Genomic DNA, 25,002 nt, shown 5'->3' with positions numbered 1-25,002 from the left:
TAAGCAAAGAAACAAAAGAGTATTTTTCACGAATGCCTTTTTTAATTGTTTTCTTTTTTTTTTCTATAAACTAGTTGTATAGTGACGTTTACGCTACCACCACCATCATCAATAATACCCTTACGGGCCAAAAAGTCCAATTTATCAAATTGTAAATAATATCTTTATATTTACTACTTTATATACTATTTATATATAAATTATAATAAATTGGAAACAAAATAGAATAGGAGTGATGTGAAATCGCGTTTATTTTTTCATACAACGTGCGAAATGAATAACTGAAAATTTGATTTTGGATAGAAGTTTAAAATGTATAAATAAAGATATATAATTATTAATGGGAACTAAAACTAATGATAATATTATGAAAAAGTATCACGGTCGTTATAATGTGGACTTAAACCGTCGCAGATATATAATAGCGGTCCCTTCGTTGTAAAATATACTGGGTATATATGTATACATAAAAGCGCATTATATCCTACGAGTTTTATGTATTAAACCGAAAAACTAATAAATAAGCATTATCAAGTATAACGTTACGCGAGGATAGGACCATCGCCTGCAGTACTGTTGTACACTACTAGCGGACTTAAGATAATATGTGCATTTTATTATGAAAAAAAACTTTTTAATTTTTATACTAACCACTAAAATTAAAAATTAATTTTACCAGATGGTACATTATACATGATTAAAGAAAAAAAAATAATAATAATAACAACAATTTATACTAAGTATTGCTGCTTGCAGAGAGAATATTTTATAACAATTATAATTATTATTATTATTATTATTGTACGATCAGCTGTAGAGGAGCGTAGAATGAAAAAAAAAACATTTATAACGCGAGTGATAGTGATAGTAATAATAATAAAAATAATAATAATAATACAAATAGGTACTAATGGTTGTAAAAATCGTTTTAGACATAAACGTTATTTCGCGTCTGTCGGCCGTATTCGCGTATTATTATGTGTGGTACGCACGCCTGGTGTATAGTGTGCGGTCGGTGTATCCGAGGGAATCCTGCTGGCAAATTGGCGGTCCCGGCTCGATTTCTATAATTGAAACCATTTCGTACACGGAGCACGACCGTGAGTAGACCGGACATGTACTCAAAGTGATTGTGTATGTGTGCGCGCGCGCTGTGTGTCAGCTCCGGTCCGAGTGGTGAAAACGAGTGTTAAAAAAAATAAGCGAGAAAAAAGATCGTTGTCATAGTGTTGGTTGGGGTGGTGACACGAGAGAAAGGTCGGAGAGAAATCCTGACGAGAATTCGTTAACGGTTGTTATACTTGCAGCGATGACTCTGTAGTTTTATCTTTTATAATATTATTATCTCCATTAGAGTGCGCTACACACATACAATGCTAGACGATATTAATGTTATTACTTCTTAAACGCGCGTACGCGAAATAAACACCAATATAACATAACGTAAATATTTAAAAAAATGTATACACGTAATTTTGTTTTTGATATTTAGTGAAATACACGACTGATATGTACATTACCATATGACTATATTATCCTTCAGAAATATTCCATTTAAACAAATTCGGTGCAAATCGATCGTTTGTAGTATTGACGTGTGACAGACGTCGACATTAATTTGTGTTGTTAGGCAAAAACGAATGATGCTTTTGAACTAACTCTGAGATCACTGAATTTGATTTTGATAAACTGCTTGAAATACGCGTGTGGTTAAAAAACGTCATTGTTTCTAGGTTTACGAAACATACGAAAAAGAAAATCTTCCTGCTGTTTCTATATTCCAAAAAACGTTTCCATATACGTACACTGACTACCATATACACTTGATTGAAATTCAATTATTGTTTCTAATTTAGTCACCTTTTGTGTTTTGTCTTTATATTATATATAAACTATAATTTTATTCATGCACCGTAATGCGTTCAAAATTGCTCCTATTTACTTTTCGAATAATATAAAGTTTATTAATTAATAAATTATTCATAATACATTTCATCGATTGGTATTAATTAATAAATAATGAAAAATATTTTAATTTGTTAGACTTACTAGCATTTGACGTTGTTCGATAAATTATAACACATGTAATTTAATCGACGTTTATTAAATTTGTGTTTTTTTTTTCAATTTAAACTTTGGCATTAACCCAACTACAGGTATCACAAACTCCTATACTAATGTAGTTCCACCTTATATATAGTTGCGCAACAGGATAAAAGACTACAGTAAATTAAGCCAGAAAAGAGTATGCAACGTGATTGTTGCACATAATTTCTCCCCTTTTGTTGCTACTCCCTCCTCTCCACACACAATGTAGAAACGAGAAAAAGCTTATAGCTGAACTGTGGTTAGAATAATGCATGAGAACATTTGAAGAGCGCATAAACTATGCGTAAGGTGGTTTCCATGAGCGGCAGCTCACGAAAGGTGGTTTGTAGCGGTCGTAAGGGTGGACGAGTGATGGTGTGGTCGAAGGCGGTCACGGACATTTGATGTATCTCAACGGATTAAGTGCTAGAGAATTAATTTTTCGTGTTTCCGCAAACGACGTTTCTTATCAATTTTTCACGCGCTAAATTCTTGTTGACCACTATTGTTGTACCATGAAACTATTGAGCCACCGCTTCGACTGCAATTTAAACGCATTTTATTGTTTATGTATACGTCGTTTCCCTGTATACACAATACTATTAAATAACCATTTAGTTAATACATATAATATAATAACAGCACGCCAAAAGTAAACCATACGTAGCATTAACATATTAATATATTCACGTCGACTTTTATTCCTATATATGAAATATCATACACGAAATAAATATCGATTAGATACAGTGACCGTGGTGTAATTTTTTAACTCAACCTCCTCTCCTCATATCGAATGAACGTGATATATTTTATTCCAATATATATGTACATAAATTCTATAATGGGTTAGGTTGTTTTACAACATGAAGAGCATAGCATACACGATGGTTGTGTTAGGTGTATGTTTAACCCCTTTGTCAGTCGACTGATTGGCGACGCGAATATATCAGCCGGAGTGATGGTAGAGGTGAGGGTCGAGTGACTAATTTTGCACACGTGTGTTGGATACGGCGATCGTCGAAACGATGTGGCGAGGGGTTTTGCAGGCTATTGGAACCGAGCGAATGCATTTTATAAAAAGGTCTGAATTATTAACGTTGGTCACGATGGGAGAATTGAACGAGTATCATATCTGGTCGGTTTTTATAATGATTAGTCGTGTATATTATACTGTACTGCACGTTTGTGCCTATATAATACACTAATGTATAATATTATATAAGCACGATCAGCGTTGTGCATTATATACCTAGATAATTTATATTGATAAATATATTTTGTATCTAAATATAAATAAATTAAATCATATTTTCAAAAACATTTAAATAAAATGATTATCTGCTACATATAAATTATTTAAATTATATTTTATGAAAGGGTTTTTAATTTTATTTTCGTGAGGATGGGTCCTTAACCCGTTGTTTATGGTTAGAAATAGTTTTTTTTTTTTTCAATAACTATTCAATTGTGTCAACAAAATTAATGTTTTTATAAACCATACGTCAATACGTTATCTTCTTTATTAGTAAAGCTGTCCGGTTGGTTTTCTTGATTTTATAGTAGAATATCTTTTCTAATCAGGGATTGGAGTCTTTTTCGCCGATTTTTAAGTGAAAAACTCCTTCGGTTTTATTTCGTTTGTCTTGGAAGTTTCTAAATTGAATTTTTATCCATGTTGATATGGGTAGAGTATCTCGCAACGTTGTAAAGTTGTTTATTTCGTATGAACCAATATGCTTTTAGTTCTATTCTTGAAAATTTATTTTAGTGAGCTTGTAGTTTTTAATTTTTGTTCAGGATGTAGAAGTACTCAACGATCATTCCGAAGGTTAGTAGTGGTCTTACGAGTACCAAATATACAGCAATGGAGAACATTTAATTGTGATTTATTAAGGTGCATATCCTATGCATCCTCGTAACATATTATTTTTGGTTGGGTTTTTCTAAAGAATTTTTAAGGTTATTATTTGTCTAGGTAACAAGTTGCTGTTCCGTGGGAACAAATTGTTCTAGCGCACCAAAGCTGGACCCACGACTATGATGATATATCTCGCGATAAAATGCGTTTATAGACACAGCAACAACAACTACGTCTGGCCGTCGCCGTAGATGAAATAAATAATACAATAATAAATAACACCCACCATAAAATATAGCGCAATACACCCGTTTCTGGTGAACAATAAGGAGTGTTTTATGTGTATTCCCTTTTCTCGTCGTTCCTACTGTCCGCGGCACCACCGCTATGTCAAATCACAACGTACATAATACGAGTATATTTGTATCATTCATGCGTCGCATTTGTCACTCTTTCGTGATTATCTTTCGTGGTTACACACATCGTCCTAATAATATTTTATTTACCTCATCATCTGACGAGATGATCAAAAAACGTCTAGGTACTGTCGTCGCATTTGTGACACTCGGTCCGATATGTTTTGTGTGAAAGCAAACCGATGGCGACAGGTACAAGACGTACACACTCCTTTCGATACCGAACATGACTACATGTTAGAACATTATTTTCTATGAGTCGGTAAATTTATGTCAGTACGTATATTTTTCTCGTCCGTTTTAGTCGCTGCCAAAATCGACGGTCTTCTCCCCTATTATATACGTTATTTTTTATATTATACTGTCGTCATACTCTCACATTTCAACCCGTATGACGAAGTTAGAAAAAAAACAATATTTTAGATATGAATCGTATACGTGAGTATCGAATTACGTATCGCGTAATTCATCGTCGTCGTCACTGTATAGCCTCCATCGATAAACAATGCAGTGTTTTTTATTTTTTTCCATACATCTCATCTTGTCTTTTTAATCTATTCGGCTTCTTGAAAAGTAGTGGCTGTATAATACTATATTATATACTGACTCAATAGTCCGTATTTACCGTAGCGTAAACACAGACGTACGATGTTAAACTGCAAACTTCAATACTGTATATTATTATGGTGTTCAATTTTAATTCAATTTTTATGCTCATCATAATGCAAAATTCGTGCACTGATATTGTAAATGATATACAAAAGAAAACCTTTTTGCCCTGGCAGATCATAACTTTTAATCGTTTTATTTTTTACAATAAAATATTTATATTTAAAATTATTTTAATATTTATTAAATAAATAATGGTTTATTATTTTATATTATACAGTTAAAATTGTCTATGAATTAATATTGTAAATACGATACTCAATAGATTACAGATAAAATAAATGTTAACATATAAACAATAATATTTATTTCAATAAATATATATAATAGTAATATAATATAATAAATATATTTATTTAATTCTTGTCATTTAAATATTTTATCATTACAGTTTTATATTGACCTTAGTTTTGAATATTTGTGGGATCAAAATGGTATTCATATGATTTATTTCTGTCGGTCAATTAAAGTAGTTATTTTATGCATGAATGATAATTGATGGCATTTTTTTTGCACCCTCGAGCATTATAAACCCTTAAGTTTCCCCCGAGGTTTGTTTGAAACTAACAAAAACATTTCAACTACTATTGTTATACTAGATATTTGGTTTTCAATGTATATTATATTGTTTTAAATCACATGTATACCAAAAAATGTATTGGTTTTGTCAGTATTTTTTTAATTTTTTTTTTATTACATACCTTTACATTTAATCAATATTTAATTTTGAAAAATATATCAAAACATCATATCATATAGAGTATTTTTAATTTAGACCATCAATAATTAAATTTATGTTGATATTGTTTGTCCTTTCAGTCTTGTTTTCACATAAAAATCAACGGAACTCCTATTCCTTTTCCTAATAATAATTTAATTACCGGTGCCGTTGTCCCTAAAAATGTAACTATTGACTTGTTGACTTCATTCGGTCAACTGGAATGTAAAGAAATTGTTTTTCTTTTTTCACGTTACTTTTTATCCCCACTAACCAAAGTATAAAATATTGACGGAAAAAACTTTTTTCGTTTTGGTTATCGAACTTGTGTGTGTGTTTGTTTGTTACCAAGTAAATATTTGTAAGTTCTTGAATCAATCGCACGCAAATACGGATATTTTGATCACTTTGTTTTCAACATAAAAACAATTATAAAACCCTCACTTTGTTGAAGGAATATTCAATTCCTTTTATTTAACCTTAGTTGATATTGAAACATAAACAATAAATACATTTTTTTGCATCTAATTTTAAACGAAAACTTTGTAATTATGTATTAAAATAATTTGAAATTTTTTAAAATCTACTTAAAATGTTTGTCGTTGTATTGACTTTAACTAGCATTGTTATTTTAGAATGAAATTGCGAGTAAATAAATTGTTTATCCCAGTAAAGCTATACAGTATATGTGTTATAACTTTATTGATACAGTTCTCAAGGATTAAGTCAAAAAGTTTATGTATGTAAACTAACATTATTTTAATGGTTGAATTGGCTTTGTGGTAACGTTTTAAGGATTATAATATATTATTATCGTTGACAAACGAATAAGTTGGCACGAAAACGTGTGCTCTGAGGTTGACTATTCATGTATAAAAACCAGGTTAAGCTATCTGGAGATGGTGGAAATAAAACGACAGTATAAAGTATTGCTTACTTAGTTGCCAGAAAATATAATCGACGTTATAATATCCATGCATGTATCTACATACACACGTGCGTGAACGTGTGTGTACGCGAGTATATAAATCATTGATAAAGCCAAATTAATATATTCAGATTTTGAATTAAGTTTAAATATTTTTAGCATTGAATAAAATCATTAAAATTCAAATGAAAGAAACATTGAAATACCAAAAGAATTGTTTATCATAATCCCTTCAGTCTGAAAACGCATAGCTCGAAAAGGACGCTGCATTTACATACTTTATTGAATTTAAAAAGGTACTTTTTTTATTAAATAAAAGAACACAAAATTAAATTACTAAAAAGTTGATAACCAGCCCACATCAAACAAAAGTGAACATTGTGTACCTGAACGTGTAACTTAATTGTTTTGTAGATATTCGGGGGGTATACATTTTTGTACACGAGGTCGACAAACATCTCTGTAGCTACAGCATTCTTTAAAATATATTTAATTATAATATAATCGTTCGTTTAGAGTTAAGATAATTGTCTTCATGTTTTATATTATTTGAAAACCATAAAGTTACCTGTGTTTAATGGATGTTATAATTGTCGATGATGATAATTTCACCAAAATAATATTCTATCACTGTGACTTACTTCGTATACATAGGATATTTAGAATGGATGTACCTACTCTAAGATTGACTGTAGGTCATTTCCACACGTTACTTTCAACGTGACTATCACGTATACTAGGTAGCTATTATTGAAACGAAGATTTAATTTTTTTCAAATTTAATCAACGATAGATGTAGTATAAAAGAACTGGGCTTGTCGGTATCCGAAGCGTATATAAACGACCTGCAGAGATACGCGATCGATATCTATATACTATACGTTTTATACTAGCTCTCGATCATTTGTCACTGCGAAACACCTTTCTTTTTACTATCGGTCTTTTAATAATTTATTAAACCACACACATTCCCGTACAACTAGGCTGGCGATGAATAATTCACTCACAGTCGCGTGTACAACATCCACGCATTGATCGTCGGTCGATATCTTGTATTATTTAAAACCCATTCAAAGCGCCTACTCTTCCGCCCATTCTCATGATATCACCGTTTTATATACCACTACCAAATGAAAATTTTCCCCGAGCCAGGAAATTTGCGTTTTACACCGTCACAGCATTTCTTATAATATTCTCGCGAGTTATATACTTATGCTTACTTATATCCATAGCAAACCGCGGTGGTAGCGGCCTACTGATAAATTGTTTATTTCTGCGGCTGTGGTATGGTGCGGGTGCTTAGGACCCGGTGGTGCGCTCCGATTTTAATCGTTGAATTATTCAGAACAACCCCGGCACATAATCCTGGATTGCAATTCCTCCGGCTGTATGAATAAATAAGGACTCGCGCACCGTACCCTCAGGGTGTATGTGTGTGTATATGTATGGTCGGTGGTTGTCGTGAAGCAGGCGCAAACAGTACATAATATATAATATTATATAATATATGATATATACCTTGCTATCCATATATCCTCGCAGAATCTACCTCCATATATATATATATAAAAAGTTGAAAAAGAGGCGGTGATGAGAAAAGTCTCCACAGTCCAGTGAAATCGTTTATTTATAATACGATTACGGTTTGTTTAATCAAACTTGGTTTAAACTTAAATCGTAAAAAATATAAAATTAGTTCAACTTGAATATTCAAAATGCCGTACCGCCGCCGGGGTCGCATATACACAATTTTTTCCCCCGTTTCGGCTTCATTAGTGATGCAAATGTTTTCCCCACGAATCATCTTTCTCTTTCACTCTTATTATAATTTCATATTCTACTATACCCACCAAAAATATGTAATTTTTCTCATTCACAGCCATTTGTGACATAAACGCGTTGTTAGTTGTACATAATATACTTAACCAATCGTTTCATTTACCGTGTACGATTGCAAGTACAATATAACTTTTGTTGATTTATCGTGTGAAATATTCTATTCACATTTGTTATCTAATTAGATAACCAGTTGTTTGTTTGTATATGGAAATTAGTAGCACTTAAATATAATATTTTGAATTATAATCTGGACTTTTATATTTATTTTTCCATCGATTTTATATTGTAACGCCAAACGAGAGCCACTCGGTAAGTAATTAAAAACATTTTTATTTTTTTTAGTCCTACGCGTTTCTGGGATATTTTTTTTATACTTTTTATGCTTGCGGTATATATTTTTTGACAACAACACTTTGATTATACTATCTCGTCACGCACTTCGCTGCAGCAGTCGACCACGGGTGCACGTGCCCCGCGGAGAGAAACAATTTTTAACGGGCTCTGTGTCCCGGGCGGATCGAGCGCTACTGCAATGGCCAGACCCCTAGGGAGTGGGCGTGTGACGCGTAACAGATCATTCTACAGCCACACGGTCGCAACCGAATGTTATCCATATCTGACCGTTTTGGTTCGCGAAAACATTTTTTACCCATCGGTGCTCAACTGACAGCCGTTCGCCGGACCGAATCTTCTCCAGACCACACTTGCCGCAGTGTTTCTCTATAATTCTATCTTCCTCTATACATACATCTCTTTGCACCGTAGAATCACTCACCGCCATCCATGAAACTACGTTTTACCGTATTGCCGTGTACGAGTGTACGACGCGTAAACATGCTTTCAATCAGTTACCGTGGTCGAACGTGTGTATTTCGATAAGATACTGCTGTTGGTCGTGGTTCGATGGCGGTAGTACCTTGATTCAACGGTTATTTTTTCCAGTTGTGTACGCATCTCTAATATTAGTAATATTTCTACACAACATACAGACTAATATTGTTTTCAAGTGCATTTTTTACAAAAGTTTCCTTTTTCGATGTCTTAAGAAAATTATTTCTACATTTATATAATATATTCGATTTATATTGCTCGTTCTTATTCGTAATTTAATAATTTTGTTCGACAAAATAATCGTAAACGATTTATTATACATATTTATCGCGAAATCTATACTCGGTTTAATGTATTCAAAGCCATTTATTCAAAACGAAGCCTGTGATAAGTTTTTAACACTCCTTTTGTTTACATAATATGAAGTTACCCGAAACAATATCGTTGCTTATATAATATGTCGACAAATAAAGGGGTTTGCTTTGGGAATACAGAAAATATCGAAGAGCTCATGCGTATAGTACGGTTGTTGTATATAATGTCCAGTATATCCACGCATTGCATACAAAGTAGATAGTAGGTATAATGCGTGTGTATAAATTATACATATATCACCATTCACACACACACACACACACACACACACACACACACACACACACACATATATATCCATTCGACACGTTATTATTATTACGGCCGTTCGACGCACATTGGTTTTTCTCACTATCTATAAATATATTATATACGACGTCGAACAATTTCGACGACTCTCTGTTAGGTGAAATAGTTATCGGCCGTTTGGATTTCCCGAGAAACTCATTACGCAAAGGTCATCAAACCAGCTACTGTTTTAATGGTTTCATTAAAAACGTATTTAATTAACGTGGATCCCACTGCATTTAAGGACCGTTGGCGCGCAGAAATTTAATGAGCTAGTGGTTTACCGAAAGAAGATGTGATCGTATATAAATATATCCTTTTGCGTGACACACTCCTCTCAAAACTACTCACCCACCCATACACCCAGAAATCCTTAAACATCAACTAAATGTAGCACATAGTTTTAACGGTTATTCTAACGCAAAATAGCATGGTAACTCATAAAATTCTTAATTCGACGTTAGATTAAAAATGTTCTTCCGGCTTATATAGGCATTCATTCTTTTTATACTATTCAGTTGCTGCAATATTTTTTGCATGCACAGGAGGTATTCTTACTGTCACTCAAATAAAGACAACCTTCTCATCGGACTATACACATTAAGCTTTAGACGCTTATTGAAAGAATTTTGTTTTTTTTGTATAAAAATATCGCATTGTGTAATGTTGTTGAATGGACCATATGTTTATAATAAATACCCCCCAACTGAACCTTTATCCTTTGTACGTAAAAACCATCAAATACTTCTGTCAAACGCGGTTGTGCTTGGTTGTAATCGATTTTTTAATATTTGACTAATGTTAGTGAAATAGTCAGAACATTCGATATAGGACTTATAATTGTTTATTGACTATTATATTAGGTCCTGAAGCTAATAAATATAACTAAAATAATGTAAATTTATTAAAAATATAAATGTTATTTCATGTAATATGATAGACACGTGCATATTTAAATAATTTACATTGTTAAATAATAATTATTAGTCTTTAATTAGTTAAAACTCCTCAAAACAAAAGCAAACGGCTAATTTCCTTCATTAGTTTATTGAAATATTACACGACCATACTTTTTTATTCATGTAAGAAGAACACTTATAATTAAAACAACCTTATTAGATGGATTTAAAAATGAAAAGGAATTATCGTGACAATGGCAAACGTTTGCACCACAATGAAGTCCGTTGTATAACTAAGGAGAATTGAATGTTTTAATAAAGTACGGGCTACGTATTCAAACATAATATAATTCCATATATTTAAATAGTAATAGTTCATTATTTTTTATTATTTTTTATTTATTTAGCATAATAAACTCTATGCATGATAATTAAACAAATTTACAAAATAATCATAATAATATATTACATACACCCATACATGGAAATAATTAATGTTTAATGTTTTTAAATAATGTTTATTTTTTTCAAGCTATTTTCATACAGATATTAATCAAACAATAATAAACGATGTCATTTTCAAACAATTGCAAACAAGCGTTTAACAGCTACATTTTTAATTAAGATATATATGAGGCGTGAAATCTCACAATACAATATAATTTACACAAAACGTGTTTTTAGATAAAAATTCTGATAAAAAGTACCTAAATAATATGCATAGCTATATGTTTATTCTTGTAGCCAAATTAAATGTTAACAAATGTTTTGTTTTTAAATTGAATTAAAAACACTTAATGGACATAGAACATAGATGGCCTGAGTTGGTGAGATGGGTTGCAGGAGAAAGGGAATACAACGAGTATGTATTTTCTATACATAATATAACTTGTATGTTGTATAGTATATACATGTGTGTATGTATATTATATTGAATTAAAAGTGAGCGCTTTCATTATTGCTTTCAGGAGATTGAACACCCGGATGGTGGTGACGATTGGCTGTGGGTGGTGGACTGAGGCGGTAAATAAAAAAAAATATAGAACGAATAGGTCCTTGGACGTTCGGGGGCTATTAGTCGTGTGTGTGGATAATACATAATATTGTATATAACAAAGTCGCGCACAGTCGTGTTGACGCCAAAAGGATACGAGAATCGCCTCAGCGGGATATAATTTACTTTTAGATATACACGCATCGTTGTTTTCGGATGGCGGCGGCGTCAGCGTTCGTGTGTTACAGCCGTATTCAGATGGCGACCCTGAAAGGGGAAAAGAATATAAGAGTTTAAGGGATAATCGGCGTAAATAAAGAAATGCAGAGGAGACACGCGGACGGACGAGAAAAAGAGCGTGAGATAGAGACGGAGAGAGCTGTGTGGGAGCGGAAAGTCATTGGCGCCAACAGTAATCTTGTGCGAGCCTTTTCGGTACATACATATATATATATATATATATATATTTATAGTTGTATGCCTCGCCACCACCTCTCCGGTCACAGCGTACTATATTATGGGTATCACGATTTAAAAAGCTTTGTCCTATAGACTAGCCGTCGTTTTTCTATATTATATACATCGGATTGATAAACAAATAGAAAGACACAATTATCCCACTGTCGTTCTGTCGTTTCGTACGAGACAATGACTTTGTACAGTTTAAATTAATTAAACGAAGTTATACCGCCTACGCGTTTTGTCATGTGATGAGCAAAAGCAATAATACGTACGTGTCCTTTTTGGACAGTCTCGTTTAAATTTTTAACACTGAATATCGCTTACTTCCAAAATGTATTTATCGAAATAATATTTTATTTCAGTCGATGAGTCTTCGGGAGACATATATGATACAATTTTTACTTTCTTATATACGCTTGGCTAGATGAGTACCATAATATCTTATCGTTCCAAAGTTGGTATAAAAAATAAATAAATAAAAATAAAAAATACAAGTGGTAGAGAGTAAGAGAAATCATATCTAATATGATACCGATGCTCATGCTGACGTTGCTGTCGGTTATTGCTTTAGAAGGGATTCAACGAAAAGTGAAGAACAGATAATGAAAAAATAAAGAAAAACATCTGCTACCACTGTGCCCAATATTATGATTTAGACATCGATGTTTGGACCATTTTTATTAGTAATATCAAGAAACCGTTTTTCCAGACGGTTGAAAAAAAAATAATAAAGATTTCTGGATATTTATATATATTTATATATATCATTATAATATGCATCATATTATATGCTATAAATTAATATTATACGAAAACAACGGACGAATTTCACCAATCGGAAAGTTTTTTGAATTTCGATTGTGAGTTTAAAGTTTCTTTTTAAATTTAAAATCAACAAAAAAAGTTAAACACGCCATTTTCGATCGTATTCAATGTTATAGAACGTTCGTGAGACGATGATTATCTCGAGACTACGCATATAAACAAAGGACTTTATTTGTCGTTATGCCTATAGTTTATTGTATTACACAAAAATCAAACGACTTAAATTCGTATCAACTGTCTTTGACGTTTTCGTCATCGTGGTTATTATTATTATTATTATTGTATTTGTACACGAAAGTTGTTGTCTTCGCTCAAACATACATTACGAAGGCGCCATTGTCATTGTAGGTACTTATTATTTATCGAAACATCATTTTTTTCGTAATCACAAATAATAATTATGTGTGTTGTGATTAAACCGTGATCTGTAAGAAGTATAATATATACAGTAGGTAGAAGGGTGGGTGTCACTTACGCACAATAGCAGGTAAAGTACTACAAGACGTCAGTATAATAATATGCGCGCACAGAAAGAGTCGGCCCCGAGACGTGTTTACCGATCTAGAAATGTTTAAATGTGTTTTACGAGACGTGGCGCCGAGGGTGGAGGGAGATGAATAATATTCACAAACGCACACTACAGACGGTGAATATCCCCGCTTCCCGATAGAAGGCGAGGGTCTGTAGCGGCGGGACACATCGCCGCTGTAATGTACACTTTTTGCCAGAAAAACCGGGCGAGGTCCATTCCCGAACGCGCTCATGAAAACACACACACGGACATAATATACGGTATACGTGTATTATGTACACACGCCTACACATATACAAAGCTCGGCCGAATCTTGGAGCCACGCCATACACTCACGCGACAATCCAGTAGTCCTGATCCCCGTTTCACATTCACCCCGTCCCCACCATGTCCACCCCTATACACACATAATAATAATGATAATAATAATAATATCCGTTCTTTCTCACTAACTTCTGCCCACCCACCGTAAACCACGTCTTTCTCCCTCCTCAAACACACATGCATGCACTACCGTACGCATCACATATACACGCGTGTTATATATTATATATATATATATATATACATGTAAACATTTGTTAACTTAATCTACTGCCATGCCGTGCACACGCACACATACAGGCCAACAATGAAGGGACCACTGGGTAATAATAACATCGACCGAGTATAACATCGTATGTATATAGGTGTATAAATCTATATAATGTGTGTGTTTCTGTGGAATATAAAGAGTGTATTACATATATTATATATTTTGCATGGATTGTACGCGCGCGCGCACGTATAGAAATTAGGACCCGTGAGGTGACGTAAACATCAAACAGTATTCTCGGCTCTTTTCGCGGATCCCCAAACACGTTGTACCGAAGTAACATAACTGTTATAGTTATACACAATAACCACGTGGTATACATGTATAATAATATTATTATGTTTTAGTAATATTTCTCGTGCCATGTGTATAATTTGTACTGTAATATATGATTTGTTAAACATTTTTTTCTCAAAATATTCATCGGAAACAATATTATAATATCATTATGATACGTCATGATAATAAACCGGAAATTCTTAATCGTTGTCAAACAAAATCATAATTTAAAGGGGAAAAAATTAAGCTTAACATTTTATCTGTAAAACATTTTTCAAAAAACAAGCATACCATAATCGTCTCTCTGTTATTCTGAGGAAATCGGTGTGGTATAAATGCATGAATGCCGACCATGATTTGTTCCATTGTTCAATACACAATTGTGTCGGTGTTCTGTGCGAATCAGAATATTAAAAGTTTTTAAATATTTATAGGCGTGCAAATCAAACAACATTCAATGATAAATACATTGTTTAGGCACTAGTCTGTATATGTATGTGTATATGTGTTATATAGGTTTCATGTATAATATAATTTACTATACACAATATTATAATAATATTAGCTCTGGTCATCGCGGGTAGGTTGCTGCGCCGAAGCCATCCACATGCATAATATTTGAATAATAAATCAGTTAATTGCCGTGGCTGCCGAGATCGCGCGAGTAACCCCTTTGATTATGCAGTAAAATTAACCCCCTATACACATATATATACGCATATAAGGAAAGGGTCGACAATTTTACGGTGTATACGCGATGCCGTTCCGCAGTAGTTATATAATATTATTATACTTAGGTACATGATATTATAATAGTTACCGCCGCTTCCACCCCCGACGTTAATTCCTGTTGTACCTATAATAATATAATATACGCGGTCGGCTTAAATGCTCGTGCACAGAACAGTGCAGTTATAGAGAACGACGTGGATTGCACATGATATCATATTATATACATTGTAATGTGCGTTGCTGTGTTACTACTACAAAAGGCGGCGGCGGCGTGTGGTATGGTCAGGAAGTGCACCAATGTTCTGCGTGATAATAACACGTTGATTTAAACGAGTGCGCCGATAAGGCGATATAATAATAATAATAATACAACCGGAAGTGCATTTGGTGATGGGGTGGTCGGCTTTACATGCAGTTGCGGCCTCGTTCGACAAAGGCCGGTTTTGTGCCTTGAATACGACCATGGCGTATAACTACAATAATGCTCCTGCTGTCGGTGGCCGTATAATAACACCGATAATTTACGACCTCCTTTCGCGTTTTGTTTCCTCGCGTATCGTACAATATATTATGTGTATACATTATTGTACACGTATTTTCAAATGCCGTATACGTTATATATTTTATTTTTTATTTTTAGTCTGTACTCGTTTAAAAAAAAAAAAAACACGTCGACCGTCCGTGTGATTTATCGTTGTCTCGGGCGACCGGAAAGCTCGCGTTGCATTTTACGTGAATTCATATAAAATGCATGTGCGCACCGGGCACTAAAAAAAACGTGCGATATCTGTCAAATGGAAAATCTCTTTATATATTATATGTATGTGTTGTATAATATATTTTTTTTCTTACGATATCGACACCTATGCCACCATTCAGCGGACATGCTCATTTCATTCGGGTCCTACGAAACGTATGCATTACTCTTTCTCTCTCTCTCTCTCTCTCTCTCTCTCTCACACACACACACACACACACACATACACACACACCATACATATATTCGTTTCTTACTTGAAATCCATTATAATTATAAGAACACGAGATATCTAGAAGTTCTATGACAATATAAAGTCACTAGCTGTAGAAAACACTTCTGTCAAAGGATGTTGGTTTATCGATCGTGCCTATGGAATTCTATCCCGGCGACGTTGTACGCGTGAAAATTGTCTGTGCCATTGCCGTGTCGCAAAAACTAGAAACTTCGATATTGTTCAGCTTTTAGCGCGCGGAGGAGACTCCTAACAGCGGTCAAGCGCAATCAAGTTAAAGGCACTCGTGTAACGCTCATTTAAACCCATATACGATCGGCATTTAGCGTGGAATAAACGGCGCACTCGTTTTGACTATTACAACCGTCTCTCTAATCGAAAGAAAACATCGGCCGACAATATTTTCAGTCATTTCGCAACTTTTAAACTACACTTAGTGCTTTTTGTATGTTGGGAAAACTATAATAACACATACCGCTTGTAATGTTATTATATACGTAATATTTATATGTATATTTATTATTATACGACTGCAGTTTAAATAGCCAATAGCCGCTACTTTTCATTGATTCGGGCAAAAGTGCAAATACAGTTTTTTGCATTTTTGTAATACTTGTTGCGCTCGTCTGTGCAGTAGTGGCAACTGGTACGATAGAATAATTAAATAATAATATTATCATTAATATATTACTCTTCCGGAAACCGCGGGGAGGAAAGGGAAACATTAAATTTTGAATTCAACTATAGATTTTTAGCTGATTTTCTAGGTTTATTTGTTTTACACACGAGCTAATAATATAATAATAACCACTGTCGATATGTTCTAAAATCTAAAATCTATGATCTAGTAGTGACCTAAATTATAATAATCATAATAATATATCAGTTATATGTAGCCGTAGTGCCAAGAGCTTGGGTATTCGGTCCGCGTCATTTTCTTAGCGGTCGATTCAAATCGCACTGGCTTTTGGCGCGATTCCAATCACAAACGACATTGTGCGCAGTACTTTTGTTCTCTTTGACAGTGAAAATTCTGATAGTAAACGGTTGAAATAATATTATTATAATACAATCATTATAATTATTATAAAATCTCCGTATAATATTACTATGACGAATACTGCTCAGTTTTTCAACTCGCACCCCGTTTATACGTGCACCGATAGTTGTTTTTTTGTATTTGAACGATGCGTGCGTATTTCCTTTATTTGTTTATTGGTGGTATATATACATATATGATATTAATATAGATACGCATCATATAAGTATTTCCCTCTATATACACACACATATATATAACCATACCTCACGCGTCCGATAACGTCTCTTGCCAATCGTGTATATCAACTAGATAATAAATTCTTCGTTGGTTTACGACCACCACCGTCGCAGCCGCCACTGCTTCCCCATTGCTTAGTAGCATGTATAATGTATATTTATGTATATATATATCCACCTAGCTTACTTTACACACACACACACACACACACACACACACACATACATATATATTTATATATTATATAAGAATATATAATATAAATTCACGAGTTACACTTGCCGATCACGTAAATCCACTTACTGCTATTGCCGCCGACGTTGCGTTTGCGTTCACACGATGAGTCGTACCCTTGCTCCTTGTCCCCGTACCCACCACGCGTACCATACTAAACCAACCCTCTTCGTCCCACCGTGATGACGCGTATATTCTACTCTCCCCACCACCACGAACGACATTGCTGCGACCGTAAGCGCATGTAGTTCAATATTATCTTTTCCGTTTATTGCCACGAACAAGGTCACTAGCAGCTACGGTGCATTTGTTACAGGTACCTACGAGGATATCATATTATTATTATTATTATTATTATTAAACTGTCGATACCGCTGTACGTGCATTGTACACCTTACTGTTACCGAACACGCTGTTAACGCGTACAATAACTTAATAAAATATCTCAAATAATTCATTTTTGAATAATAATTTTTAAAATAATATCGATTGATCACGCAAGAATTGTGGCACTCGATTGATGCAAATCGCTCTTATTAAAAACAAAAAAATATTATTTATTCAACACGGCGGTCGAGATAGGCAATTCAGGTACGCGCGTGCGTGCAAGACCACATGATCGCATGTCGCCATTGCGTTTACTGACGTTGTTTTACTTTTTTCTTCTTTTTTTTTTCTATTTTAATTTTACCAGTCAAACAAAAATGTCTGTTTTTAACTTTGATAAAAAAAACCCCATTGTTTCACAAAACAAAAGAGGTTTAAAAGTTGTTGCTGGGAATGCGAATGAGTTCTTTCAGAATTTTAATATGACCTTTCGCATACGAGCGTTTAATACTTTGGTAACTAAATTTTGTCTCGTTTTTTTGCACAAAGCAAGCGAAAAAATACTTTCTTTCAACACCCAAATTCCACAAAGTCTTTTCGATCAAATACGTTATAGAAGTATTTTATTTTTTTCATGTGTGATGTTTTCAACCTCGCCGATCGATATAAATGATTGAATTTATTTGATATCGAAAAATTTAAATTCTATACCTATACTCGTATAGTTACCAACTAATTTATGCGTATGTGTTAGTAATTTAATTACCTTAAACCAGAATTAAATTTTAATGAAAAAAAAAACGATATAATATGTGATTCTTGTGGTAAGGAAAAAACTGCGAATCGACGACAACGATAATTATTATTATGTGAAAACAAATGTAAATAATGTTGACCTTTTGTACCATACATAGTGCTGTACGTGTGTGTAAGTTACAAGTATTTAGTTAAACTTTTGTAGACAGAAATAACTTGTTTGCACACGCTTGTGTGTGCTCTGGGAACAAACAGACTCGGAAGTAAACACGCGAAACGATATCTTATATATACCTACTTCTACCTTGTACGCGAAATAATGCCGACAGCGGTGTGGGGTTAGAACGACGTTGGTGATAGTTTTTATACTTGGAAAAAGAGGTTTTTTTTCAATTAAAACGTAATTTAGCCGTTGACCGGCAATCCGTAAATAAACGGTCGACAAATACACGCGGGCCAAATGTGTTTTCAACCGAACCGATTACACTAGGTCATTTCCAGTGTCTATCAGACCGCAAAAGATATATTATGTATTGTTAATTATTATTGAGTGTACTATAAAATATATGTGTGGGTGTTGTCAGTACTGCGTCGTCATTCAACATATGGGAATAAAGCAAAAACAAAAAATTGTTTAAAAATTACCTAAAGATTTATATTAAATTTGTATTTACCTATATTATATAAGAATATAATATTCCCAGATAGCAAGATAACATTTTTTGATCGTTTATGTATTATTATTTTTATAATGATTACATTATATAATTATTTGGATTTCATCATATTTTGATTAAATAATATGATATTAATGTTTATATATTGTTGTTTGGCCACCGGTTTGAAATTAAATGAACATTAAAAACAAAATCAGTATATATTGTTATTTAGGAAATGATAATATAAGCATACAATTGTATTATATTAAAAATATTGTTTCCCTGAAATACTATTAATCATATATATTTAACATTAATTAAATATTATAATTTTTCCATAGTAGTAATATTTTGTTTTATTTTATCAATATATTATATATGTATGTATTTTTTAATATTTATGTAAAATATTAACATACATATAATATATGCTCAATTAAAGTAGGGAATATAGCACCCCAATTCTGAAAATAGCACTTACAATTTTGTGGCACTCATTAATAATTAAATTAATTAATACTTATGTATTTATTGTTGATAATATTGTTAAACACATTATTAAACATTTGATTATTTATTGTAGATATAGCTGTTAATAGTGGTGGGAGAAAGTAAAGTTACTCATAATTGTGCACAATCCTCGATTCTAAGATTAGGTAGGTGACTAAAGGGCTTCATCAGCACCCAACATTTTTCTTTTGAAATAGCCTCTACCATATTAATTATTCAAATAATAAATAATTATTGTATTTAAATTAATTCCAATGATTATTTATAATAAAAATATATTGTGTTATTATAGAAAGGAAATAATAAAAACTTAAGACAATACAAATTGTAAATCACTGATCAGTTTATTATATAATATAATTTATATTATATATATAATTAATAAAATAAAAAATATACTTAGTGGTACACTTGACCACAAATATTACAATTTTAAATATTAAGTGTAAAACAAAAATAAAAGCACTTCATCATTATATAGTAGTTACTTACTACAATAGTTATAAATAAATAGTTACAATAGTTACAATAGCTAGATAATTAAAATGATGGTTCATTAGACGGGGTCAGTAGATTTTTTTTCGGCTCCCTAAATTTAGCTCCAGAAATAAATGTCCTTATAGGAGTTTCAATGTCAACAGCATCACTTAATTTGAATTTTTTCATTTGTTTTATTGCATCTGAAAATAATGACATTTAAATGGAAAAAAATGAAATGAACAACCATATAAATATTGATCAATATATATTAAATATATTTATTTATTATTTATTAATTTGATATAAAGATTATATATTAATGTTGTTACTATACTATAATATAATTAGCATAATATATAATACCTCAATGTAATAACATTAATATACATGTTATATAGCAATATCAATGTGGAAACAAATTTTGATAAATACTCAGTTAATCATTTCAATTATTTGGCCTAGCATATAATAGTAGCACAGTGAATTAATACTGCAAGAAAGTTATAGAATTATATATATCAATAGGTGAACACAATAAAGACAAGTTACATATTTACAATTTTATAAATCTAGATTCATTAATTTTAATTGAAATATTCAGTAGTATTTAAATGTACTCTATACGACTTTAACTAGAATACTATTTTACATTTTTAATATTGTTGTTCAACATCTCATCATATAAGGACAACCACTCACCATTGCTATAATATGTTATAGTTATTTGTTTAATACATTTTGATAAAGACACAAGTCAATTTACTATAGTAATTTAGTTTTTTAATATTGACAAAATACAAAATTAATTGTAATATGATATTATTAGCTAATAACTTTTTTTTATAAAATAAATGTTTATTCATTTTTGTAAACGTTTATTTAAACTAGAGAAAGAATAGTTTGAAATTCTATTTATTTTAATAAAAAAATTCTCACCAAATATGACTGTACATGTAGCCAAGGTATAGAATACTTTCTTTTTCTTCAAACCTTTGTAACTATATTTCTCAAGTAGTGCATCTTTAAATAGTTGTCTCATAATAATACGTACAGTACTTGGTAATGTACTACGTGAAAAACGTTTGAGCTCTGCAACCTGGACAGAATTTTCATCAATTTATTCTTTAGTTTTAATTTATATAGGTATTATATAGTTATTATACATAGGTATTATATTTGTACATAGACAGCATATTCAGATTTTTATTTTTACCAGTTTTATTCTGAATTCTTTATTAGTTGTAAGTTTTCTTTCAAATTCATCTAGTTCATCTTCTGATTCCAATGGAAGATTTGACAGTTCCGTTTGGAATATATTTTCAGTACTTTTTTCAAACGATGAATTTTCAAATCGACTTGGTTCTAATAATATATCGTACATTTTATCCACCTTCTCATTTAATGAATTAATATCATATTTGATATTACAGATAGTTCGATTCATTTTATGAAGAAATTCTAAATTGATTAAAATAAAATTATACTACATAATACATTCAAAAATTTAACATTATTATTGAATTGAATTTATATATTATTTACCAAGTATTTCATTATGTGCAGATATTTGTTGTGATTCATTTGGAGTAGATACTGACTGCTGCAAATCTATTTTAGATACATTAGAAATCTTAAATGGTGATGATGATGTGTTGACTATACCAATGAAAGATTCATCAATAAAACGTGTAACCCCATCAAGATCTAACAAAAATAAATTAAGTTAAAAATACATGAATTTAATGCAATTGGTTTATAAACTTGGGATATTTTATTCAAAATATATCCTAATGTATTACTTACCAGTTATTTCTATTATCTTATCCGGTGTAGAAATTGGACTCATCATATGGCATGTTTTATTGAAATTTAATTTTTTTTTTACATCATTCACAGTAGTTTGATCAGTGTTGGATATATTTGAACTATTTGAAGATAATATTGTTGGAAGAAGCTTTATAGCAGGAGAATTTGGAGTGCCTTGAAAACAATAATTTTTTCATAATATACTATTATAAACATATTATAGTGTTTTAACAGTTTCTTCCCTTACAATTGGATTCATATTTTTACATGCTTATATACTATGTAGAAATATTTAATATACATCATAAATTAATACCATATAATAATACTTATAATTATAATATAAGTTAGTTAAGTTTCATTTCATTTGAAATATATAAATAAGATATAAATGAATAGTTAATTTTTTAGTATTTGATTAAATTTTCTGATTATTAGTCAGATTTTATTTATATTTTGTTATTTAATTCCATATTAATGTAGTTAATTTTGTCAATTACAACTTACCAGATAATACAAGAACAGTATCTGCTAGTTTATCTGCCTTGTTAAAATTGCCATCATCGACTAAAAATATATAGTGTTATAATAAAACTTGAAAAATTTGATAAACTTAGCAATAACATGAATTAACTAACCAAAAAAATCACTTGGAGATGATGGACTCCATAAAGCATCATTCGCTTTTTGTTGCATGATTTTATCCTTTTTTTTAGGATTTAATGTAGATTTCATATTTTTAGTTTCAGACATTTTAGATGGTGTGTCATTATTTGTTGATAAGTCAGACGTATACTCTGCCTTTTTAGCTTTCTCTCTAGCTAAAGTATAATTATCTAAATAAAAATAAATATATTTTTCTAAATAAATAATGTTATGTAAATAAATATATTATAATATAATCATCAAGACTAGAGAAAATATAGGTCATATTATAATATAATGAATTAATGAATAATATTCAAAGTTAAAAAGTAAGTTATAGTGTATACCTCTATCTTTTCCCAATTTACGAGCCTTTAAAAAGTCAAAATCAATTTCATTTGGTTTTACTCTTTTTTGAATAAATTTTTTTGAATTTTTTTTTGGCCAAGCACATTTATTCTTATTTAGCCAGTAGGCCGGTACTACTTCAACTGATCGGTCGTCAATAAATTCTACCACTGACCACATTTCAAATAGGTATACTGAAACCAAGTACAATTCCCAAAAATAAATGATTATTAATTTATATTTTATGGTTCGACCTAAAGCATTCTTATTGGTTGGTAGCACGATTTAAGATATATACTAAATCGTATAGGTATACTTAAGTTTTACACTTAGTATTTTTACCTTTAAAAAATAATCTACACTTTAGTTTAAGTTTGCTATAAATCAAAGTATTTTCATCATAAAGACACACACTAAATGAATTGAAATTATAATTTCAAATAATTGGTTTTTATAATTGAAAATAATAATAAAATAAATAGAATAATCAGATGAAAAAAAAACAATTTTTATAAAAGGAGATGACCTATGGAAATATGGGTACAACGGGTAGAATAGTATACGCATTGGGCAATTACGACAGAGAAGGAGCTAAGTTTTAAAATGTACTTTTTTTAAAATGATTATACCTATCTGGTCACCATAGATATAGTGCGTGTTGCAATTAGCCATTAAGTAGTTATAACAGTGTACTAATCAATTTATTTTAGTATTTACTAAATTACAATACATTTTATTTAAATATACATATCATAAAATTAAAAATTTTAGATAATCAAATAAAATTACTTACCAAGCAAACGAACCAACAAACCACAAACGCATAAACGAAAATACAAAATCCGAACAATATGTTAGGCAACGGTACGTTCAACCGACAAACGCGCAAATGAAAAAATGGCAGAGACGCCGAGTCGCACTAGTCGCAGTCACTTTAATAATTAATAAATTATGGTCTGTGGAAGATAAGCACTAAACAGTAATAAATAATAATATAAATATAAACTGTAATAATATTGTCTTATGTTGTGACGAGACGGCGCGGCGCAAAGATGATTATTACTGGGAAAATACCAAGTCGTCGGGGTAAAACCACTATTATTGGTTATCGCATTTCTATTATTATTCAACGCCAAAGAACATAGTTGAATGTTTTCATGTGTGTATGGGCCATGGGTTCATATATATTATAAGTATTATATTTTTTGATCATAATTTTTATAACATAGGTATATAATTATAGAGGAATCTCAATAACTCGAAAACCTCGATAATTTGAAGAAATAAACTATGTCATTTAGACATAACTTGCAGAACATCTATTAATTCTATTATTATAAACATTAAATATTAATATTCTATGTTCCAAATATTTAAATGTACTACACGTACTGCAATGACGATTTATTATCGTTATAATATTTACTACAGTTTGAGCACGCCGAAATTAATAATAATTTAATTAATTATTGTATCCTTATATTATAATTTATAATTATTGCTTTACAATAATTGTTATTGTTATCGTGCTATTCGTATTATTATTGGGATTAATTTGGTATACTACTAATTAATTTAAAACTATAATCAATATAATAATAGTTATTATATATTATTAAATATAAATAATGCATA

At 31.4% G+C, this 25,002-nt stretch overlaps 2 protein-coding genes across 2 annotated transcripts in view; one reads left to right on the top strand and one right to left on the bottom strand.

Moving 5' to 3' along the window:
- Positions 1–25,002, top strand: part of LOC132918297 (nucleolysin TIAR-like) — a 333,029-nt gene that overhangs the window by 242,442 nt on the left and 65,585 nt on the right.
- On the bottom strand, positions 20,539–24,733 carry LOC132932161 (uncharacterized). The gene is made up of 9 exons (XM_060998399.1): positions 24,161–24,733; positions 23,367–23,561; positions 23,013–23,210; positions 22,882–22,941; positions 22,372–22,548; positions 22,111–22,272; positions 21,782–22,026; positions 21,505–21,664; positions 20,539–20,768 (listed from the first exon to the last, which is right to left on the bottom strand). Exons 2-9 carry the CDS (start codon positions 23,545–23,547, stop codon positions 20,629–20,631), a joined length of 1,323 nt encoding a protein of 440 aa, XP_060854382.1. The 5' UTR covers positions 23,548–23,561; positions 24,161–24,733; the 3' UTR covers positions 20,539–20,628.

Source organism: Rhopalosiphum padi, chromosome 1 (assembly GCF_020882245.1).
Source record: "Rhopalosiphum padi isolate XX-2018 chromosome 1, ASM2088224v1, whole genome shotgun sequence".
Classification (NCBI taxonomy): Eukaryota; Metazoa; Arthropoda; class Insecta; order Hemiptera; family Aphididae; genus Rhopalosiphum; species Rhopalosiphum padi.
The sequence above is the reverse complement of the archived record's forward strand: the minus strand, read 5'-3'. Positions and strand labels throughout refer to the sequence as shown.